This window comes from Megalopta genalis, chromosome 2 (assembly GCF_051020955.1).
Source record: "Megalopta genalis isolate 19385.01 chromosome 2, iyMegGena1_principal, whole genome shotgun sequence".
NCBI classification, from domain to species: domain Eukaryota; kingdom Metazoa; phylum Arthropoda; class Insecta; order Hymenoptera; family Halictidae; genus Megalopta; species Megalopta genalis.
Window position 1 is genome coordinate 25,147,838 of NC_135014.1, and position 21,527 is coordinate 25,169,364.

A 21,527-nucleotide genomic window follows, 5' to 3' on the forward strand; every position below is an offset into this window, starting at 1 on the left:
TGGGAGCACGGGAGATTGTTGTTTGCCAAGCGCGGCGCGCGGCGGATCGCGATTACCGTGAAATTTTCATGCGATTAGAAAGTGGATTCGAATGAATTTCTGTCTCTCCGCTGACTGGAGAGCCCGCGCGCCGGTCCCTGTTGTTCTCCCGGAGAAATTGGTCTCTGCGGGGAATGGCTTGGAGCGATGTTATAATTTGACTGCGGATTCTGTGCGCGCTACCGGCGAACACCCGCGATAGGAGGGGATGGAAGGGGCGAGAGAGAAACGCGGCCGAATAAAAATATTAGAGGACTCCGCGGTGTATTGTTGCATCCTGTTCAATTCAGCGAAACCGTTGCAACCGGAAACCTGTTTCACTACGGATTATAATTGAAACAGAATATCATTGCGGAGATTCGCAGTTCAATTAGAATTTCAAGGAGGGATGGAGAATCGTGCTTTCTTGTGTTCCGTATTAACCATCGGACCGCCCACCATTTTCGCAGTTAGTACATAACTGTACTATTCACGATGTTTGCAACGATTCTGAGTTTTATTCAGCGATTTTTTAGGATACATTTTTTGGAGACATTTCTTGCAGAGTTATCAGTACTTATGTTGCTTTTCATGCGACTGCAATTAGGTGAACGGTTTAAATAATCTCTGGGTCACAAATTCACGCAGCTACCGCTATCTTGCTAGGGTTAGAGTGGTTTTTTCATATATTTATGATTTTAGATGCGAGGAATTTCTTTTCTTTTTTTTTATTGATTTAGAGTATTACTCCATTTTATTTTTATAATTTTTACAATTCTCATTTACCATTATAATCCTCATTTACACACCCTCGTGGAATCATGAGCAAATTTGTTGATGATTTACTGCGACATGAGGAGTGACTTATACGGTTACATTAGATCATTATACATTATTGTATAGTAACTTGTGCATGGCATTGCAATCGCAGCCATTTCAACACGAAATCCAAAATAGTATTCCCAAACTATACTATTTTATACCTATGAAAATGAATGTTATGACTCATGCAACAGTTACGCTTTTAACAGTTTTCTCTAAATACAAATAACTAAAATAATCAAATAATTAATTATTACATTAAATAATAATATTAAATACAAATAATTATTATATCAAATAATTAATAATTAAAATTATTTCGCAATGCGACATGACGAATTTTTTAACAGCGAGTTAGAGCTGCCGCTCGAGGTTAGAGGGTTAAACAGATGAAATAAGATTTCGGACCCAAGAAATGAAGGAAAAATAAACGATCAAGCAACAGCGATGATCTTTTCCCGAACAGAAACAAATTCGACGATGTTAGAATCATATTGAAACGCGGTGTAATAATTTTTGCTGGCGAGTTGGAGTCGCCACTCGAGGGTTAAATAGATGAAATAAGATTCCGGACCCAAAAAATGAACAAAAAATGAACGATTAAGCAACAGCGGTGATCTTTTTTCCGTACAGAAACAAATTCGACGATGTCAGAATCATTTTGAAACGCGGAGCAACAATTTTCGCTGTTAGAACCGTCGCTCGAGTTCAGAGGGTTAAATAAAGGAAATAAAACTTCGGACCGGAAAAATAAAGGATCGAGCAACAACAGCAGGACACGCTAGGATCCGCGAATCGGCGGCGTCGCGTCCCAAACGTTGCGTAATCCACGGTATTAGTCGGTGGCATCGGTGATATTAAGCATCTGTCAGAACTGTCGCGAAACGGGGACGTTCCTCCCTCGGTCTCCCTCTGCCCCTCACTCACACATTCTCTCTCTCTCTCTCTCTCTCTCTCTCTCTCTCTCTCTCTGTCTGTCTCTCCGTCTCTCTCGTTCATCCCGTCTGACTGTGTACACCAGTTCGCGGTATTCCCCGAGGACTATTTCTGACAGTACACGTGACATTAATGAAACTTGGTCCCCGATCTAACGGAACAGCCCCGAGACGTGACTGCACGCGGAGAGTTCAGCCCTGCAGCAAGGTGGCTTGCCGGCTTGCCGGAGGCCAGGCAGCTAATACCGGTCCAACCCCTTTAAGCTCCCGGCCGACTTACGTAAGGCCAACGGACGTCGATTCAATTTTCCGGCGGGTTCTTTGGGCTGCGGGGGCCGAATCGGAAAGCGCTTAGCGGCCGCTCGAATTAGAATTATTGGCCGGTTCCACGGCGTAGAAATGAATTAATAAATTACACCGCTGCCTCACGGACAGCCGCCCCGCCTCGCACCCGCCTCGCACCCGCCTCGCACCCGCCGCGCCGCGCCTCCTGATATAGATACCGCGCGGCGATATTAAAATCGACCGATGATTAATCTCCGTGGCCGTTGCTCGCATGCATCGCGCGAAAGAGTGTGGACCAGAACGAACCAACGAGAGAGAAAGAGAGAGAGAGAAAAAGAGAGTGAGAGAGAATGGGAGAGAGGACTCTCTCGGATAAGTGGGCGGCGTGCAGGGAACACAGCCAGGGATGACTGTCCTATCGATTGCAGCCAGTCTGTGTGGCGAATCAGCGCGAAACAGCCTCCTGCCGGGTCCACCTTTCCGATTCTGATACCCGCCGCCACTTTTCCAGCTCTTTGTCTTCCGTCGATTACACTGTGCAACTCGTTCGGCGTGTTTAGGAACGTCGATCGAGCGACGACATTTTACCGCGCGTTATTAACACGTTGAATGCCACCGGGGTCACCGGCGACCGGCACTTAATTTGGCGGTGACGCCATGGGGGCCACCGGTGACCGGCACTTAATTTGGCGGTGACGCCATGGGGGCCACCGGTGACCGGCACTTAACTTGGCGGTGACGCCATGGGGGTCACCGGCGACCGGCACTTAATTTGGCGGTGACGCCATGGGGGCCACCGGTGACCGGCACTTAACTTGGCGGTGACGCCATGGGGGCCACCGGTGACCGGCGCGCCCAAATTCATGGAAATATATATAATTTCAAACAAATGTCAATATCTAAAATTTTGTATTATCAGCATCGTCAATTCAAACAGCGACTCCTGTCGCAATTAACATGTCAAACATGGTTATACACTGTAACTTGTCTATTGCAGATAATATTTCAACATTATATGTATCACATAAAAGAAAATTCCTCGTGGCGCCACGGACAATTTCTGTAAAACCGGCGTGGCATTCAACGTGTTAAGCCGCGTTCTTGACCTTTTCGGGTCGCGCGCGGACTCCTTGGTGTCTGTGTAGGTCGCGCGTACTTTGTGTGGGGAGGTGTTCGATGTTACTCGAATCGTTTCGAAGAAATGTTTATCGAAGAATAATCGACGATTTGTTGTCCGAACGAATTCTTTTTTAAGGCGAATACTTTGTTCGAATAAAACGATCGTGTTTCGTGTTCAGCGTACATTCTTCTGTCTGTTCGAAATTACTCTCGAATAATTGTTTAACCACCTGTCGTACCATTTTCTTCGTAGTTGTAACGATTAGTAGCTTCTCGATTGTAATAATTTTTCAGAAGAGAGAAGACAATTTATACTTACCCTGTGTCTACGTTTACATAACCAGTTAGCCGTGTATTAATGTTTTAAAACGCAAATTTCACCTGCGAAAGATTGAATATTATTCGAACGAGATTGGATGACTTGCCGTAGACAAATTTGACCTTGGACCTAACCCTGACCTGCAAAAGATCGAGTATTGTCCCGAAAAATTGTAACGACATGCTACAGTCAAATTTGATTCGAGAAACACAGACTTGACATGGGAAAAAATTATATTAAAATTATACGAATCTGAAGGGGTTAATCGCATAATTTTTGTATTCGAACGGAATCTTGTACAGTTTCTTCGAAGGAATAATCTCGAAGAGAGGTAAGAAAGACGCCGTTCGCTCGCTTAAATGTCCTTCAATTTGAGCATTCGCGTGGCCCGCAAAGGCCCGAGAAGCAATCGGGGCGCGGGTCGATCGGAAAAAGTTGAGTTCCCAACAAACCGTCCCGGGAATTCTTCGATCCGGACCAGTGCGCGCCGTTCGACGGTATCGCGGCGAAAATTCCGGTTGCCCGCGTCGCTGTAATAACAGCGAAATTACTTGGCAAACGGCGGCGAAATTTTATTCGCGCTGTCCCTGCGCGCGCGCGGCCGCGCGTGCTCGCGCTCTCGCCTGGCATTTATTTGCGCTGCGCTGCGAGTAGATTTCCATGAAACATTCATATTTTCGGGCAGACGGCGTCGTGAATGTTTAACGTTAGTAATCGATAAATATTAACGAGGTCCGGCGCTCAAAGGTAGGCCGCGTTTGCCGTGCGGAATCAGAGAGAGAAAGAGGAAGCGTGAGAGAGAGAGAGGGAGAGAGAGAGGAAGCGCGAGAGAGGAGGAAGCGCGAGAGAAAAAAAGCGCGAGGAGTGGAAGCGCGAGAGACAGAAAGCGCGAGAGAAAGAAAGCGCGAGAGAGTGGAAGCGCGAGAGACAGAAAGCGCGAAAGAGGAAGCGCGAGAGAGTGCAAGCGCGAGAGAGAAGAAGCGCGAGAGAGAGGAAGCACGAGAGAGAAGAAGCGCGAGAGAGAGGAAGCGCGAGAAAGAGGAAGCGCACGGGAGAAGACGCGAGAGCGAGAGGAAGCGAGAAAGAGGAAGCGAGAGAGAGGAAACGCGAGAGAGAAAAATAGAGCGAGGGAGAGAGAGGGAGAGAGAAATTGAGCGAGAGAGAGAGGGAAATAGAGCAAGAGAAATGGAGCGAGAAAGAGAGGGAAATAGAGCGAGAGAAATGGAGCGAGAGAGAAAGAGAAAATAGAGCGAGAGAGAGAACAATAGAGCGCGAGAGAGAACAATAGAGCTAGAGAGTGAAAAATAGAGCAAAAGAGAGAAAAAGGGAGCGAGAGAGAGAAATAAAGCGTGCGAGAGAGAGAGAGAGCAAGCGAGAGAAATGGAGCGAGAAAGAAAGAGAAAATAGAGCGAGAGAGAGAAAAATAGAGCGAGAGAGAGAACAATAGAGCTAGAGAGAGAAAAATAGAGCAAGAGATAGAAAAATAGAGCAAGAGATAGAAAAATAGAGCGAGGGAGAAGAAAATAGAGCAAGAGATAGAAAAATAGAGCGAGAGAGAAGAAAATAGAGCGAAAGAGTGAAATTGAGCGAGAGAGAGAAAAATAGAGCAAGAGAGAGAAAAATAGAGCGCGCGCGAGAGAGAAACAGAGCGAGAAAGATAGAAAAAGTGAAAGAAAGAGAGAGAGAGAGGTGTAACGCGTCGACGACGGGTTGTTATACATATTTCTTTCATAAATTTTCGCACGCGTTTCCGACGCGCTCGCGGGGGAGAGAGCGACGCTGGAATGGGAATAAACTGCTCGCCGGAAAAGTTTACGTGCCATCTGCTTCGCTCGTATAAATATGTCGAGTGTCGTGCTCCTGGCTGCCGGGAAATCAAGGGAAATCAAGGGAACTCGAGTGCCGCGGAGCTGGATTGTTCCGAACCGAATATCCTGCTTCTAATTAATTCCGCGGGGCCGTCTTTCGCCCATTGTGTCTCCCCCGTTCCGATAATTCAAGATCTTCTTTCCGTGAAATTCGTGGATTCCTCGTCGTACGACATTTTCGCTTAATATCCGCCGAAAAATATTCATAAAAACATGTTCAAAGATATTTCTCTTACAACAGAACGCTTTCGAGAACGTTTCTAAACGTTCTAGAATATTTTTAAAGCGAATTTTTCGAGCGAACAAAATCGAAGTTCTGCTTATTTTTGGACCCTGAGGACACCGTCCGCTATGGGACTCTTTCGTGGATATTTTTGTAAATGTTTTAGCCAAAATCTGCCAATTTTTAGAATAAAGAAATTAGGAAGTATGATCGCGGTTTCGCGTGCAGGCCGAATTCTAAAAAGATCGTTCGATCGACTTCACGATATAAAATTCTCGTCGAACGCCAGCTGTTTACGGAATCGTTCGATTGTTCGATGCAAACATCGCAATCGGGCGTTATTTCATTAAAAACGCATCGCCTCGCGAAAGTCACAAATCACATAAACGAGCGTTGCGTTCTGCTGTTTGTTAAAGCGCAATGATTTAAGAATAATTTATCAACGGCAATGATTCGTTAACATTGCAACGCGACGAAGCAGAAATACGGATTTCAAGTTCACGAATAAAATATCAGCCGCCAAACAGATCTCCTTGCTCGAACTTTCGAATACATATTTTCGAAAGGCAGCCCCTTCCCCCCTGCCGCGGTCGAACGAAACGTGTTCCTCGAAAATTCAAAAAGTCGCACGAAATCCGAGCAACGTTTCCGCGCAATTTCCCCGGGCGGAAAACATGAAAAACGTTTCCGCGGGACCAACAAAGTTCCCAGCAAATTACAATCGTTTTATCTATTCGCATAAAATAAATCCGATAGATAATCCGCAATATCCGTGGCGCGTGCGCGCGTATTTCCGCGATCAAATGATTCGGTCGCGCGGTGTAACAGTAGAAAATTCGTTCTCGAAAATCCGCCGTTCCGCCGTCGAAGCCGAACTAATTATCCCGGTCGGATTAAGCGACGCGGCAAATAATTCAGTCACGCCGCGCGCGCGCGCGCGCGCGCGAATCACGGCCGGCGAATTAAATTGCAGAAACGTTCGATAAAAAGCCTAGATACGGGCTTGTCCTTCCCGTGGACCTATTCCAAGGGAATAACTCGCGCGAACGAGGCAGGCAGGCGATGGCGTTGCGCCGGCGACTGCGAAGTGCGGGCGAAAAACTCAGAATGCTGCAATCGGCATGAATGGAGATTAATTGTTAGCCCCCGTCCCCCTCTCCCTCCCGGCCGCCTCCGTCGGCGGCCACGATTTTACAAGTTTTTATTATCCATGCTTTGCGAACCGCGTCGCTTCGACGCGAAGCGGACCGGAGCGGACCGGAGCGGAGCGGAGCCGCGACTTAATAAGACCAAGTGAAAAATCAGCGGGCCGCGCCGAAGAAGCGTCGTCGTAATTCATTTGCACGCGGCCTCTGCCATTTTCTGTTCGTGGAAATCGATTACCACGCGGTAATCTGCGGCTGAGGGAAACTACCCCCGCTTGGCCAACTGTGCCTTAACGATATTTTTTGGCCCGCCGGACGCCGTATACGTGAATATTTAAACCGCGCGCCTCGATCCCGGCGAGTCCGCGCGGACGATTTTTAGAAATTGTGCGCCCGCATAATCGAGCCGGCTGGTTGTATCGAGGATCGCGGCAGCCGGGACTGGTTTATGAAATCGCGGTTGTATTTACGAGAAGCTGATAAAATCGATGCCGCGGACAACTTCGGTTTTTCTGCCGGATTATACGACGATTATTTTGGATCGCCGTGGGAAGCGTATAATTCAATTCTTTATAATATTTAATAATAATTCTTTATGTTAATTATTAAATATTATATTATAATTAATAATATAATATTCTATAATATATTATAATATAATATATAATAATATAATATTATAATATATTATAATATAATATATAATAATATAATATTATAATATATTATAATATTATAATATATTATAATATATAATAATATAATATTATAATATTATAATATATTATAATATATAATAATATAATATTATTATAATATAATATTATATTATGTTATTAATATTTAATTATAATTCTTTATGTTATATTTATGATGTTAATTTTATATGATTTAATTGTAAGCGTAATTTCATTGTTTCAGTTTATCGCGAGAGTGTCTAAGTTCGACGAAAATGTTTAGAACGCGTTTTACGCGATATAAAAATATTTATAAATTCTTCTAATGTCTTTCGGTTTCGTGTTCACGATCCAGTTACGATTACTTTTGTCAAATATTCATGAATTCCGCGGTCTAGCGATACGATGTTTCTTGTAAATGATTTTGTACAGGCCGTATGCGCATATCAATCATCTTCGTTACATCGCGACATGTAAATGAATTTTACTTCGTTTTATTTCGTTGTGGTTTGTTCCAATGTGGTCGCGTTCGCTGGGGAATTTAGTACAGCATGAAAAATGTATGTGCCGACGGACGGCAGATCTTGCAGAACAGAGTGAATCGTGATTAGACCGCGCGGATTTTATGCGATTGTGACAAAAATGAGTAAGTCGAATTTAAAGCAGTGAAAAGATTTAAAGAATTTAACGGTATTGTATCGTTATGCGCGACAAGTTCAAATGATTAAAAATCAAAGTAAATGTCTGTTGTGAACCACTTGCAGTTAATCCAGACAATATTTTTGTTTTGTTAATCATGGACCTGTACCAATTATTTTTATAAAAATCGTCATATCGGTTAGCAATAGATTTGCGATTTTTAATTCACGATCCTTCAAATTTACGATTATTAAAATTGTAAGGATTCAACGATTAATTGAATACACTTACTTGACACGAAAATGTGAAACAGCGGATGTTAAAAAACCGAAAATTCATCGCCAGGACTCCAATTTGTCCAATACAGTCATTTCTCCAGGAAATGCCAAATTTCGGTTTGCTGTTATAAATAAATTTCCCTGCGAGTCTGGCAAGGAAAATCACGGAAATCGTGTCACGTGACCTCCGAATTCTCTTCGAATCGCGTTACGTGGCCCCCGAATTACTTTTAAATCGTGTCACATGGGCCCCGAATTGCCTTCGAATCGTGTCACGTGGCCCCCGAATTGCCTTCGAATCGTGTCACGTGGCCCCCGAATGGCCTCCGAGTCGTGGCAAAAAATCAGAAATAAAACAGTGAAGTCATCGCATCTTATCCGGCAGCAATTACCGTAATTTCTAAGCACCAACCAACAAAACGTATCCCCTCGGATCGTTTTACGCGAAGTAGCGATCGATTTTCCGCCGTTCCGCCGCGCACTTAATAACGAACAAACGCGGCTTCTGCCGTCCCAGGTAAATTCGATATTCCCGAGGAGCGCCGACTAAACTGCCGTCGGCTCGCATTTGTCATTGTAAATACAATCGGCTGTTTCTCCGAGCGTGGCTGCCGCGGCGTCGCCGAATGAATTTTAAATGGGAGGCGACCGGCCCGAGTATCCTTCCTCTTCAGGAACACGTTATTCCATCGATCCGATTCCATCCCCCTCCCCATCCCCCCCGTCAGTGTTATAAGCGAAACAGGTGGCCCCGATTTAAATTCCCTGTAAGAAGAATCCTGGGGGTCTTGTTTCCGCTGTCGATTGCACGGGCTCACGTAGAAAATGCGACGCGATTCGGGAGAGGGCGACTGCCGCGGCGCGGAGGTAGGGCGCGGCTTATTGGAGGCCTGCGGAATTCGAAATTATTGGCTGGGTGTTCATCGAGCCCCGGTTCCATTTCCCTCGACGATGGCTCAGGTGCGTCGCCTCCGGTATCAGAGTCTCGAGACGAGCCGAAACATCGCGTTCCGCCCGATGCTCATGAATATCGATCGGCTCGTCGATTAAAATGCCGCGGGCACGCCGCCGGCTTCTACGTTCTGCGTTCCCGGTCCTCCTTCTTCCATCCGCCGTCTAGGCTACATGTCCCGGTTGCGGCAACCTACAGAATTTACGACGGAGCCTCCATTACACCGGTTACGCGAAATTTCTATTATATTTGAACAGCAAAATTAAAGCACCGATAATCATTCGCCGAGAAATCGTCGATGCTCGAACACCTGCGACTCCGTCAATTTCTGTCACAAAATCATGAACTCTTTTTCGAATTAAAGCTTGAAATCTCTATTTCATGACAGCTTGTTCTAATTCCTCTATCATGCGCCTGATGACTGTAATATTGTAAATATGATGGCATGCTCGCGATTTTTCGCATGCCGGGAAAGTGCAAGGTTTAACGCCCTCTGTGCACCCGGAAAAATTTTTTACGGACGTGCCGTTCACACCGTCGCAAAGTTCAGACTTTCCCCTTTGATTTGAGGGCCGAACGATGCCGCTACGATTTTTTCTCGCAAACTTGTCCCAGTTTGATCGGCTGCCGAAGTGGGTCAAAAACGTCGCGAAGCACGCTGCGCAACGACAACGTAACAGCAGTTTCGCCCTAAGGGTCGCGATAAGAGCTAATCGCGGAAGAGTCCGTCAGCAGAGAAGGATTCGAAAGTTTCGGGTGTCAGCGTATTTACGAGTTACGACTCCCGGTAATGACCGTCGGGTAAAAATGGTTCGAACGCGGCGCGCGGGACGCCGAGGGACGGACGCCCTATTAACGTCGCTTTGTGGCCGGGATGAAGGGCTCTCCCGGAAACGAGCGCTCGTTAAATCGTTACCCAAGTCGTTACGCATCGGACGCGACGGCGCGCCGCGGCCGCGGACTTTGTTTTCGCGCGATTGCTCGCGCGATGCTCGATCGAGTCCTTTAACCGGCGCGGCGGCGCGTGCCCGGTTTCGATGGACGCTCGATCCGCGTTCCCGGGATATAAAGAGGATTTTCCTTTCAACCGATCGGCCGGTACTTCTGCACGTTTCCGAGCGGCAGCCCGGTTAATTGGCCGACGGACAAGCAACGCGTTCGAAGGAAACTTCGAAGCGCTGCGACCGAAGTTCGGCGGCGAACTTCCCGAACGCTGCGATCGAAGCTCGCCTTGCCTTCGTTGCCTGCAACTTCAACCGGTAGTCGGGATATATAAGAATGCACGGAATTGTGCGCGGGAACTAGTATTGTTCTCGCGCTGGAAAGAGGCACCTTTGTGTCACCGTTCCCCCTCTTACTAGCTGCGGCAGTGCGAAGGTAATAAGAGGGGGAATGTTAACACAGAGGTGCCTTCTTCTCGCGCGAGAACTGTACGTTGATCCGTGATGCGTTCGCATTCATCGTATGCTACACTGATTCAATAGACGTGCGTCGTTAAGCCTCTTTTAATTCTTTTGTATTTTTGTTTTTATTTTTGAGGGTGCAACAATTCGGGGGTCATTGTAGCAATTATGCAATTATAGGAGTTACTTGATGTATGGTAATTTGGTATTATATTTGTTGAACTATACTAATAGACTTTAGAAATGCTAGTAGTTTATTGCATAAGTTGATCTTCAAGATTTCTTTCACGTGACTGTTATATACGAAATACGAATGTTATTCATTCCTTTTAAATTGAAGCGAAATATGATTTTTCGGTAATCAAAGTATATGAATTAACGCTAGAAGTACCGTATTCTAAACACGACTTATGCACATTGCTTTATAACAATGCCAAGATTTCATTTATTTAAATTTTGTACAATTTCTATCATTTATATTATATTATTTATATATATTTATATTATTATATTTACATACATTTATATTATATTTATATATATTTATATTAAATTTATATATTTCTTATTATTATATTTATACATTTATATTATTATTTAAACTCTGCACAATTTCTATTACAATATACACTCGAATAAAAATGTTCATCTAAAAATTTCTCGCAGAAACATTTTCACAATATCAGTAATTGTAAAAGAAAAAATTAGAAACCGGTGATTTTGACCAGTTTGGTAATTCTAGTGTTAAATGTGGGAAATAAAAATTGTCTGCGTCGCGTCAGTGAAATGATCGATCGCGAAGTTCTAACAATTTGTGATTTTTCTAACAGGAGGGCCATCCTGACGAATCCAGACCTGCTGTCCAGCACGCCATGGCACCGACTGCTGGAAAATGATTTCTGGGGCACGCCCCTGACAGACAAAGGATCCCACGGCAGTTACAGGCCACTCTGCGTGGCGACGTTCCGATTGAATCATCTGTTTGGTGGCCTGGAGCCCTGGGGTTACCATTTGGCGAACGTCGCGTTGCACGCGGCCTGCACCGTTCTCGTGGTCAGGGTCGCCAGGAAGGTAAATTACACCGTTGTTTATGCGTCTCGTTGTTATTCGGCCGGCTCCCGCGTAATTTATCGGTTTGAACAAGAAGTCGATTCACGAGTGGAAGGTCGATCGCAATGCGAACAGATGATCGCTTTTGTCGGCTTCTCGATTACGGTATTCTGATATATATATAGGGATGTTCGATTATTTGGAATCGTTAGCGAACATTTATCTCGAGAAATGAACGGGATAAATATTTTTTGGTTACATGGAATCATTAAAGAGTTCGTTGCGTTTGTTCAATCGCCATTGTTCGTTCGTTTCGACGTCCATTAATTCGTTAAAAATCAACCCCGGAAATTCTCACGGAATCGAACGAATTTAATTAGTGAAATTGACACTGCTAGTTGAAATTTATTATACTGGATGATATTCTTGTTTCTTGAACAGCCAGAGTCAGATTAAAATTAAAAAATGAATCAAAAAATAGTTTGTGATCTTTTCTTTCGTAGTTTCTGATGTTATAAAAATTAAGTGAAAATCAATTGCCTTCCTATGATTTCGATGAAAATAGTGTGAAAATATTATTATCATTTTTTCGTAATTTTAACCATTCATTTTTGTTATAAATGCATCAAATCCTCAAGTTAATCGAAATGTACAAAGATTAAATAAATCCAATCTTGCCATTGTTACTAGGTAGTGCAAAATTGAAACTATTAACAAATTGCACTTGGAAAGACTACAGTCTACAAAAAATGAAAACAGCAGCAAGTGCAATTTCACAAGAATTTCGCAAACGCCATTTTTAATAAGACGCGGTTGACATAAAGAAACGTTAAAATGTTAACTTATCACAATCCGTTTATTTCGCTAATAGATGTTTATTGTTACGTTTCGCCGTATCTTCTCGCGTTTTCGACCTTTTCAAACATCGCTGACGCACGTTCCTCGGCGACGCTAATGCGCCCATGCTCCGAACTCTCCGCAAATATGGTTGCTTGTTGGCTTACAATTACTCCCAGCACGTTCATAATTATTAATAACAATACGTAACCCATTCGCGAACGTACAGACGGCCGCATATGTTGCGCTTTCTACTACTTCAGTTTCGCAACGGAGATATTTCTGGACCTAACCTCGAAACGTTTGCGTTCTAACTTAAATGAAAATTTCGTGACTCGCCACGAATGCGTCGTTGGGACAATTATTTCGCGTAATTTGCAAGCTTATAATTCAGATGGATATTAAGAAAATCAATCTGTATAAGACAGGCATTTTTAAGTCGATCATTTTCTTCTTACAGCGAATGTTCTCAATGTTTGATATTTCATGTAGAAATAAATTCGAATAATTAAAACCATTAAAGAAAGAAATACGTTAATAATTTAACTTCTGTTTCTTACGACGAACGGAAATAATTTTTAATTTACACACAAAAGTGTACAATTGAGAATTCCTGCCTTTGTGTTTTGAGACATTTCCGACCCTTTATTTTCTTTGCTCGTATCTTCGCAATAAATCATCATGGAACAATGTACATTGAGCACAATATACGTGGAATAATATGAACATATTCAAAAACTATAAAAACGTATATAAAAACTGCACAATCCAAATTATTATCAGCCGCGTGGTTCTTTATCGATCAGAAGTTCGCGATGCTGTCGACGAGTTCAGAGAAATTGTTCGAACAATGGAACCCTGCCGACGACTCAAAAAGCGGCCAGGAAAAAAAATCGGATTTTTCGAAAGCTCCGAACCGGACAGATTTCGCGTCGCAGTGATAGAAAACGAGGTAACAGTGACACCTGTGGAGCGTATGTCAAGAGCGGGCTTGATAATGCCAGACGTTATGACGGCCATTCGAAATAAAATTTTACTGGTCCATTTAATTCCGGAATATTACGTTAATAACTGGCGTGACGCACCTATTCCGACCTGACGGTCACTCGTGTCACCTTCCACCTGGCACGGTGATCGTAATGGAAACGGGATTACCGGAGGAAATCCGTTGTTCCGTTTCAAGAGCTTCGGTTCCGTTCGCGCTCTCGCCTGTTTCGCGCTTAATCCCCGAAATAACGCTGGCGACGCCTCTGCGGCCATTGTTCCATAAATGTAGCTTGGAGCGCGGCTGTCTCGTTTGAAATCGCGCGACGATCACAGAGGATGAGAAGCATCGCCGACGAATTTCGTGCGCGTTCTTCGGCATCTGGCAACGTTACAGAAGGCTGTCGCGCGGCAGCTGCGATACATCCGAAAAATTACCCTCCGTTTTCGCGATGAAAACTGATTCCATCGAGGCTCATTGACACCCGACGCGCTAGACCGTGAATTTTTTGCACTTGTTTTGACCTAATTATACAAGGTGTTTCATAATTATGTGAACACCCAGAAAGGAATGATTCCTCGGGTCATTTGAAGTAACTTTTTCCTTAGCGAAAATGCGATCCGCGGCTTCGTTTACGAGATATTAACGAAAAGCACTGACCAATCGGAGAACGAGCGCGGTCGGCGCTCCGTCCTTGCGACCAATGCCGCGTCGCGTTGACCATATGACTCAGCGGTAGTGGTCGGGACGGCGGGACGTTAGCTGTACGCGATCTCTCATTGGTCCGCGTTTTTCGTTGATAACTCGTAAACGAAGCCGCGGATTGCATTTTCGCTAAGGAAAAAGTTACTTCAAATGACCCGAGGAATCATTCCTTTCCGGCTGTTAACATAATTGTGAAACACGGTTATCTCTAATTTGGAAGAGCAGAAATATTAAAAACAAAAATGTCGAGATCTTCTATGTGTGTACTTTCGTCTCAATGTACTGTTCGGTTAATTTTTCCATGGCGAAACGTGTACGAATTTTAATTAAGAAGCTACCGAATCGGATAACAATATTTATTATAAACTTTTGCTATTAACGATTCATCAAAATTTAGTTGGATTTATAGTGTTAGGCGGTGCAGTATGAAATGTCCGATCGTACAGGGAGAAGTTGAAATTGCTGTCTTCGTTCAAATGCATTTTGTGCACTTAAGCAAACATAATCAGTTGGAATTTAAAGCTGCGGGTAACTTAAAATATATAAAGGACATCAATGCACTATTTTCGACTCGTCGAAATAATTCGAGATAGGGAGATATACCCTAGGCGAAACAGAAAATTTGTTTCTTACGTGAAGATGTATTGTAATTATGCAGCAAAATGATGACTGATTCGATTCGGATCGCATTGAACGCGTCGGATTTAATTCAATCCAGTTCGCATTAAACCACGACATTTAATGCAACACTACCGAATCACATTAATTTCCGAAGTTCCCATTAAATGGAACCGCACTTCGGATTGAACCATTAATTTTCCATCATTTTTGTTCCCGATTCCCGAAGTTGTTCGTACGACGCGAGTTTTAATACCGTTTCATGTTGATTCGACACGCATTCGCTTCCCCCCGGAAACGTCTGGACACCATTTTATCGAGTGCAATAAACAACGGGCCATAACATATGGAATGGGGCATTGTCTCGTCTTAATTGTGGCTTCAAGTACGCCGACAAGTGCATCGAGGGTGCGCATAAAGTTTGATGGTCGAGTAAATCCCGAGGTATCGCGGCAGCTAATTTAAACAAGCATAGCTACGATCAATACGCGGGCCGAAGTTTCGAGTGTCCTACACGCAGAATACCTCCATTGAAATTTTAAATTGCCGCAACGTCGATATTCCAGCCGGCAGATAAATATACATGCGTTGCGAGCGTGTTCAAGTTCGCAACGTTTATTAATACAGAGAAATACGAATCTTCTCGGCGAGCCGCTTTCTTTCGCTGTAATTACAAAAAAAAAAATAACAACGCGAGGGCGGGGGCCGCCTCTCGTTTTATTCAATATGGCGGCTAAAGTGCCCTATGGATTCCCGGGAACGGCACAGCGAAGTATTAATAAAATGCAAAAATATCGACATTTTCCCAACACAATACCCTCTTCTATTCGGGAACTGTTTTGCAAAAATATTGGCAAGCTGGAAACTCTTTATTAGAGGACGCCGGAAAAATCGCCATTTTTGTCTTTCGAAATGAAAAACGCGCGCTGGATATTGGGAGCAGGCGAATTCGTGTCGAATTGTTTATCCGAAAAAAAAGAAACGAAGAATCATTCGAGAAAGAAATGAAGAATCATGCGAAAGAGAAATGGAGAATTATTCGGAAAAGAAATGAAGAATTATTCGCAAAAAAGAAACGAAGAATTATATTCGGATACGTAGAACAATTTGTTACGAATAGTGAACAATTGTTATTCGAATGAATATTCGAATATTCGACTAAATTCGAATATTTCGACAAAATTCGAATAATCATTTTAGATAAATTCGAAACGATTCGAGTAATGCCCAATTCTGTTTTTCGAATCAAATTGACTGAACAATGGATTTCTCGCTGTTCTAATTCGCGGTTAAATTGTGATTTTGAAGGGAGAGCACATTGTTAGAACAAAAATATAAGTTCAAAATTCCGTGGACATTTTTTGACCCTTCCTAAAGCTAGCTAAGGTTAGGCTATCCAGCCCTATAAAGCATCAAAAGCTGGGTAATATTTGTAAAGAAAATGTTTGAAATACTATTATTATTCTAAATACTATTATCATTCGAATATTAGATTCTTTACAATTCAAATAAAATGATACTACAAATATGACTTCAAATTTCAGTAAATAAGATATCTTATTTACTTTATTTTGTTTCAATTCACAGCTAAGGCATGAAATAAATATCTGATTTCGATAATCTAAAACACGAACTAAAATATTTTTCATTTCAACCTAAAGAATCATAATATTTGCAGACAAGAGTCATTGTCTTCTTGAAAACTGCAATTCGCATGCAACAAAATGCAGCTTTTACGTACCTTTATAACGAAAAGTACATCGTTCGTGTCAGATTACCAGAATAATTATATTTTCCATTTATTTTCCATCAGCAAAACAAAATGTTTCATTTAACAACAAAATATCCCGAAGGCTCAAATATTTTCAATATTTATCAAATGAAACGCTCCGAATGAAATTCTCTTAAAATTTTGTCGCAACGAGTAAAGCATTTCATTATTAAAAAGCGCGCTCCTTCGAGCAAACGAAATCTAATTTCGAGAACGCGTGCACGATCAAAACCGAAGTATCTATTTGCAATTTACCACTCGAAATACCATTTCGTCCAGCTGCGAAACCACTGTCCCGTTCTGTATGAATTTTTCGTTGGCGTACCGGGGCCACGCCGGGTATGCCAAAAAAAAAACTGACATTTCCCGGGATCCTCCTTTCCATAATTTTCCGTCCATCGGGCGGTCCCGGCGAGCCCTTTGCCGGCTTTTACGGCGGGCTCGCCGCGAGGCGCGCGCGCGCGCTGCCTTCGCTTAAAATTTTTGTCCATCGCCGGTGCATTTATGACGAGCGGAAATTGTGCTCCGAATTAGATCGCCGGGCTGGTTCCGGTTCGCTCTAGAATCCGCTCGGTTCATTGTCCCCGATCGCGCGGGCTCGCCGGCGCGGCGCGGCGTCACGCGACGACTTTCCGTCGCGCGGCCGCAATCACCGAAAACCACACGGTCCTCGGCCATTGTCCCTCTCCACGGACGTATTTCTCACGTTGCAGGTATTACCGGGCAGAAACAACCTCGGGCACGCGATCACCGGGTTCCTCTTCGCGGTGCACCCGATCCACAGCGAGGCCGTCGCCGGCGTCGTCGGCAGGGCTGACCTCCTCGCCTGCCTGCTGACCTTGTCGGCCTTCCTGGCGTACTGCGCCCACTGCGACCAGTCCAGGTCGCCGTTCCCTCTGCTGCTGGCCATCGTATCCTCCACGTTGGCCACCCTGGCCAAGGAGACCGGGATTTGCGCCCTGGCCTTGTGCCTCCTCTGGGAACTATGCCGGGGCGAGTCGAACCGAAAGGTAAGCAACTACCCCAATTTGCTGGGGAACACCGCCACTGTTTATTCTGATTTCGGTCGGATCATTAGGGACTTTGAACAGTCCTCTGTTTGCCTACTACTTGATTCGTTGGCTTTTTATTATCACACTCGTGTTGGAGTTGTTTTTTTTAGACACGATTGAAGCGAAAGAAACTGTTCCAATTTGCTTGGGAACACTGTCGGTATTTTTACTGATCTCGACGGGGTTATTTGAGACCTTGAAAATTGTTCGATATCTTAGGCTATTGAGTCTTTATTGCGGCACTCTTGTTTATTGTTGATAGATGTTAGTAGGAAAAATTGAAAATTGGAAGCAGCTACCCCAATTTGCTAGGGAACACTGTCGTTATTTTTACCGATCTTAATGGGGTTGTTGGGGACCTTAAACATTGTTCCATTTGTTCATTTTTTAGGCTATTGACTCTTTATTGCGACGCTCTTGTTTATTGTTAATAGATGTTAGTAGGAAAAATTGAAAATTGGAAGCAGCTAGCCCAATTTGCTAGGGAACACTGTCGTTATTTTTACCGATCTCAATGGGGTTGTTGGGGACCTTAAACATTGTTCCATTTGTTCATCTTTTAGGCTATTGACTCTTTATTGCGGCGCTCTTGTTTATTGTTAATAGACAAAATTGAAAATTGGAAGCAGCTACCCCAATTCGCTAGGGAGCACTGTCGTTATTTTTATTGACCTCAGCGAGGCTGGGTTGTTTCTGTCATTTCAAGTAATAATAAAATTTAAACAAAATATTACTTGAAATTACAGAAAATATAAAAAACTCGTGTTTTATAAATTTTTATTATAAACTCAGATAAAAATTTATTTGTTCTTTTATTGTCATTTCAAGTAATAGCAAAATTAGAAAAAAATATTTTAGTCACTGTACAGTGAACTAGTTCCTCTAACATTTATAAAAAAGATCAAGGCATTTAATTCAGTTTTAAAAACAAGTTACACGGTTTTAGAGGGTGTCCAAATACGTCTGGACATCCGATTCTCCAGTTTCTTCTCGGATGGCAGTCCCAAAAGGCCTCCCAAAAACGAAACGTTGATTGCACCGCGGGCTAATAAGGGTCTCCCCTTAATTCGCGGTCCCGAAAATAGCCGCGATGCCGTGGAACCCACTTCCGGGATTTACGAACCGCGCCTTCGGTCGGCGGTCGCACGGAATTTACATTTTACTACTCGATTCCGCTCCGCCTTACGACCTCGTCGAACGTACGCTTTAACTGCCGCGCGGAATTTATGGATCGGTCCCGCGGCCTATCAAATTTTAGGGGCCGTGAATTTTTCTTGCTGCCCTCCCGCCGCGACCCGCGGTTTCATGTTCACGCGCGTTTTCGCGGCCCGTAGAAATTCCGCAATCGCGATCGCAATCCGGACCGGGCAACCCATTCGAAAACATTTAAATATTTATTAAAATCGAAATTAAGATTAAAATAAAAATAAAAATTGAAATTGAAATTGAAATTGAAGTTAAAATTGGGATTAAAATTGAAATTGAAATTGAAATTGAAATTGAAATTGAAGTTAAAATTGGGATTAAAATTGAAATTGAAATTGAAATTGAAATTGAAATTGAAATTGAAATTGAAATTGAAATTGAAATTGAAATTGAAATTGAAATTGAAATTGAAATTGAAATTGAAATTGAAATTGAAATTGAAATTGAAATTGAAATTGAAATTGAAATTGAAATTGAAATTGAAATTGAAATTGAAATTGAAATTGAAATTGAAATTGAAATTGAAATTGAAATTGAAATTGAAATTGAAATTGAAATTGAAATTGAAATTGAAATTGAAATTGAAATTGAAATTGAAATTGAAATTGAAATTGAAATTGAAATTGAAATTGAAATTGAAATTGAAATTGAAATTGAAATTGAAATTGAAATTGAAATTGAAATTGAAATTGAAATTGAAATTGAAATTGAAATTGAAATTGAAATTGAAATTGAAATTGAAATTGAAATTGAAATTAAAATCAAAATTGAAATTGAAGCTAAAATTGGGATTAAAATTGAGGTTAAAATTGAAATTAAAATTAAGATTAAAATTGAAATCTTACTGTCGAATTGCAAGCTGGATTTTTTTTCAGCTTTTCAAAATCAGTTTATTCTACCCACGTGGGGTAAAAGTCTACCCCGCGAAAGTCAATGTAAAGTTTAGTGTTTCTAAAAATAGCAAACATAAAAATCAGAACGGTACTCCGCGTATACTTCTTTCAAAATCCCTTTAAAGCCGACAAGTATTTCCCCAATAAAAAATTATAAAAGCGTATTGTTACACCCGTGAAATTATTTACCGGTTTCAAAGGTTTTATAGCACTGAAAAGTCAAGTGCACATAAACCAGTTTAAAACAGCGAGTGTTCTGCCAATGGCAGTAGTGACTGCGGCAATGTATTGATTTATACAATTTCAAAACAAATTGGTATACTCAGCAAAAACTGTATAAACGATTCAACGAGGCGAATCAGCAGCGTAAACAATGTCAGTGTCGTTTTTCTGCCAATGACTGCAGTCCCAGCATCAATATTAACGTATAGAATATCAAACGAACGCTTTATTTTTCTTGGCTGACTCGTGTTATATTCTACGCGTAGTTTTACGAATTGCGTCTCACGATACTAAGTTCCTTTAGATCTTACTCCTCAGAGTTTTTGTCGACGAAGTTCGTCGAACCGCATCGCATTGAATCGCATCAACTCGAATCGAATCGCATCTAATCGCATCTAAATGCAGCGAATCGCATCGCATCGAATCGAACCGCAACATATCGAATCGCATAAAATTGCACCGCATTGCATCGATTCGAATCCCATCTAATCGCACCGCTTGCATCGAATCGAATCGAATCGCATCTAATCGCATCTAATTACAGCGAATCGCATCGAATCGTATCGAATAGCAATAAATTACACCGTATCGTATCGAATCGCATAAAATTGCACTGCATTGCATCGATCCGAATCCCATCTAATCGCACCGCTTGCATCGAATCGAATCGAATCGCATCTAATCGCATCTAATTACAGCGAATCGCATCGAATCGTATCGAATCGCATTAAATTACACCGTATCGTATCGAATCGCATAAAATTGCACCGCATTGCATCGATCCGAATCCCATCTAATCGCACCGCTTGCATCGGATCGAATCGAATGAAATCGCATCTAATCGCATCGAATCGAACCGCACCGCATCGTATCGAATCGCATAAAATTGCACCGCATTGCATCGAATCGAATCCCATCTAATCCCATCTAATCGCATCGAATCATATTGAATCGAATCGCATAAAATTGCACCGCATTGCATCGAATCGAATCGCATCTAATCGCAACGAATCGCATCTAATCGCAACGAATCGCATTGAATCGTATCGTATCGCATCAAATTGCACCGTATTGCATCGAATCCTATCAAATCGCACCGCAGTGCATCGAATCGAATCGAATCGTATCTAACAGCGAATCACATCGAATCGCATCGCATCGCATCGAATCGAATCGCATCGCATCGCATCGAATCGCAACGAATCGCATCAAATTGCACTGCATCGCATCGCATCAAATCGCATCGAATCGTGCCGCGTCGCGTCGCATCGCATCGCAACGAGTCGGCCCGCGTCGCGGCGCTTCTCACGTGCCCCGGACACATTAACGTAAATTAACGTTTCGAGAGTTGCATTACGCCGGATTGCGCCCGGCCCCGCGTTCCTGGCTGCCATTACGAATATTAACAACTGAAAATGGACTGGTCTAGCAGAACGACGTAATCAAATTACCCCCTGACAAGCGAAAGTAGGCGAACCCGTGGACGGGCAAACCGCGGCAGATTA

General features: G+C 42.9%; 1 protein-coding gene across 2 annotated transcripts in view; it reads left to right on the plus strand.

Annotated features, from left to right (window-relative positions):
- The window catches only part of Tmtc2 (Transmembrane O-mannosyltransferase targeting cadherins 2), a 553,554-nt gene that overhangs the window by 263,286 nt on the left and 268,741 nt on the right, over positions 1 to 21,527 (plus strand). For both annotated transcript variants that reach the window (XM_033470689.2, XM_076518848.1), the window contains exons 2-3: positions 11,514 to 11,754; positions 17,363 to 17,659. In XM_033470689.2, coding sequence (XP_033326580.1) covers positions 11,514 to 11,754; positions 17,363 to 17,659 — 538 coding nt within the window. The remainder of the gene's footprint in view (positions 1 to 11,513; positions 11,755 to 17,362; positions 17,660 to 21,527) is intronic.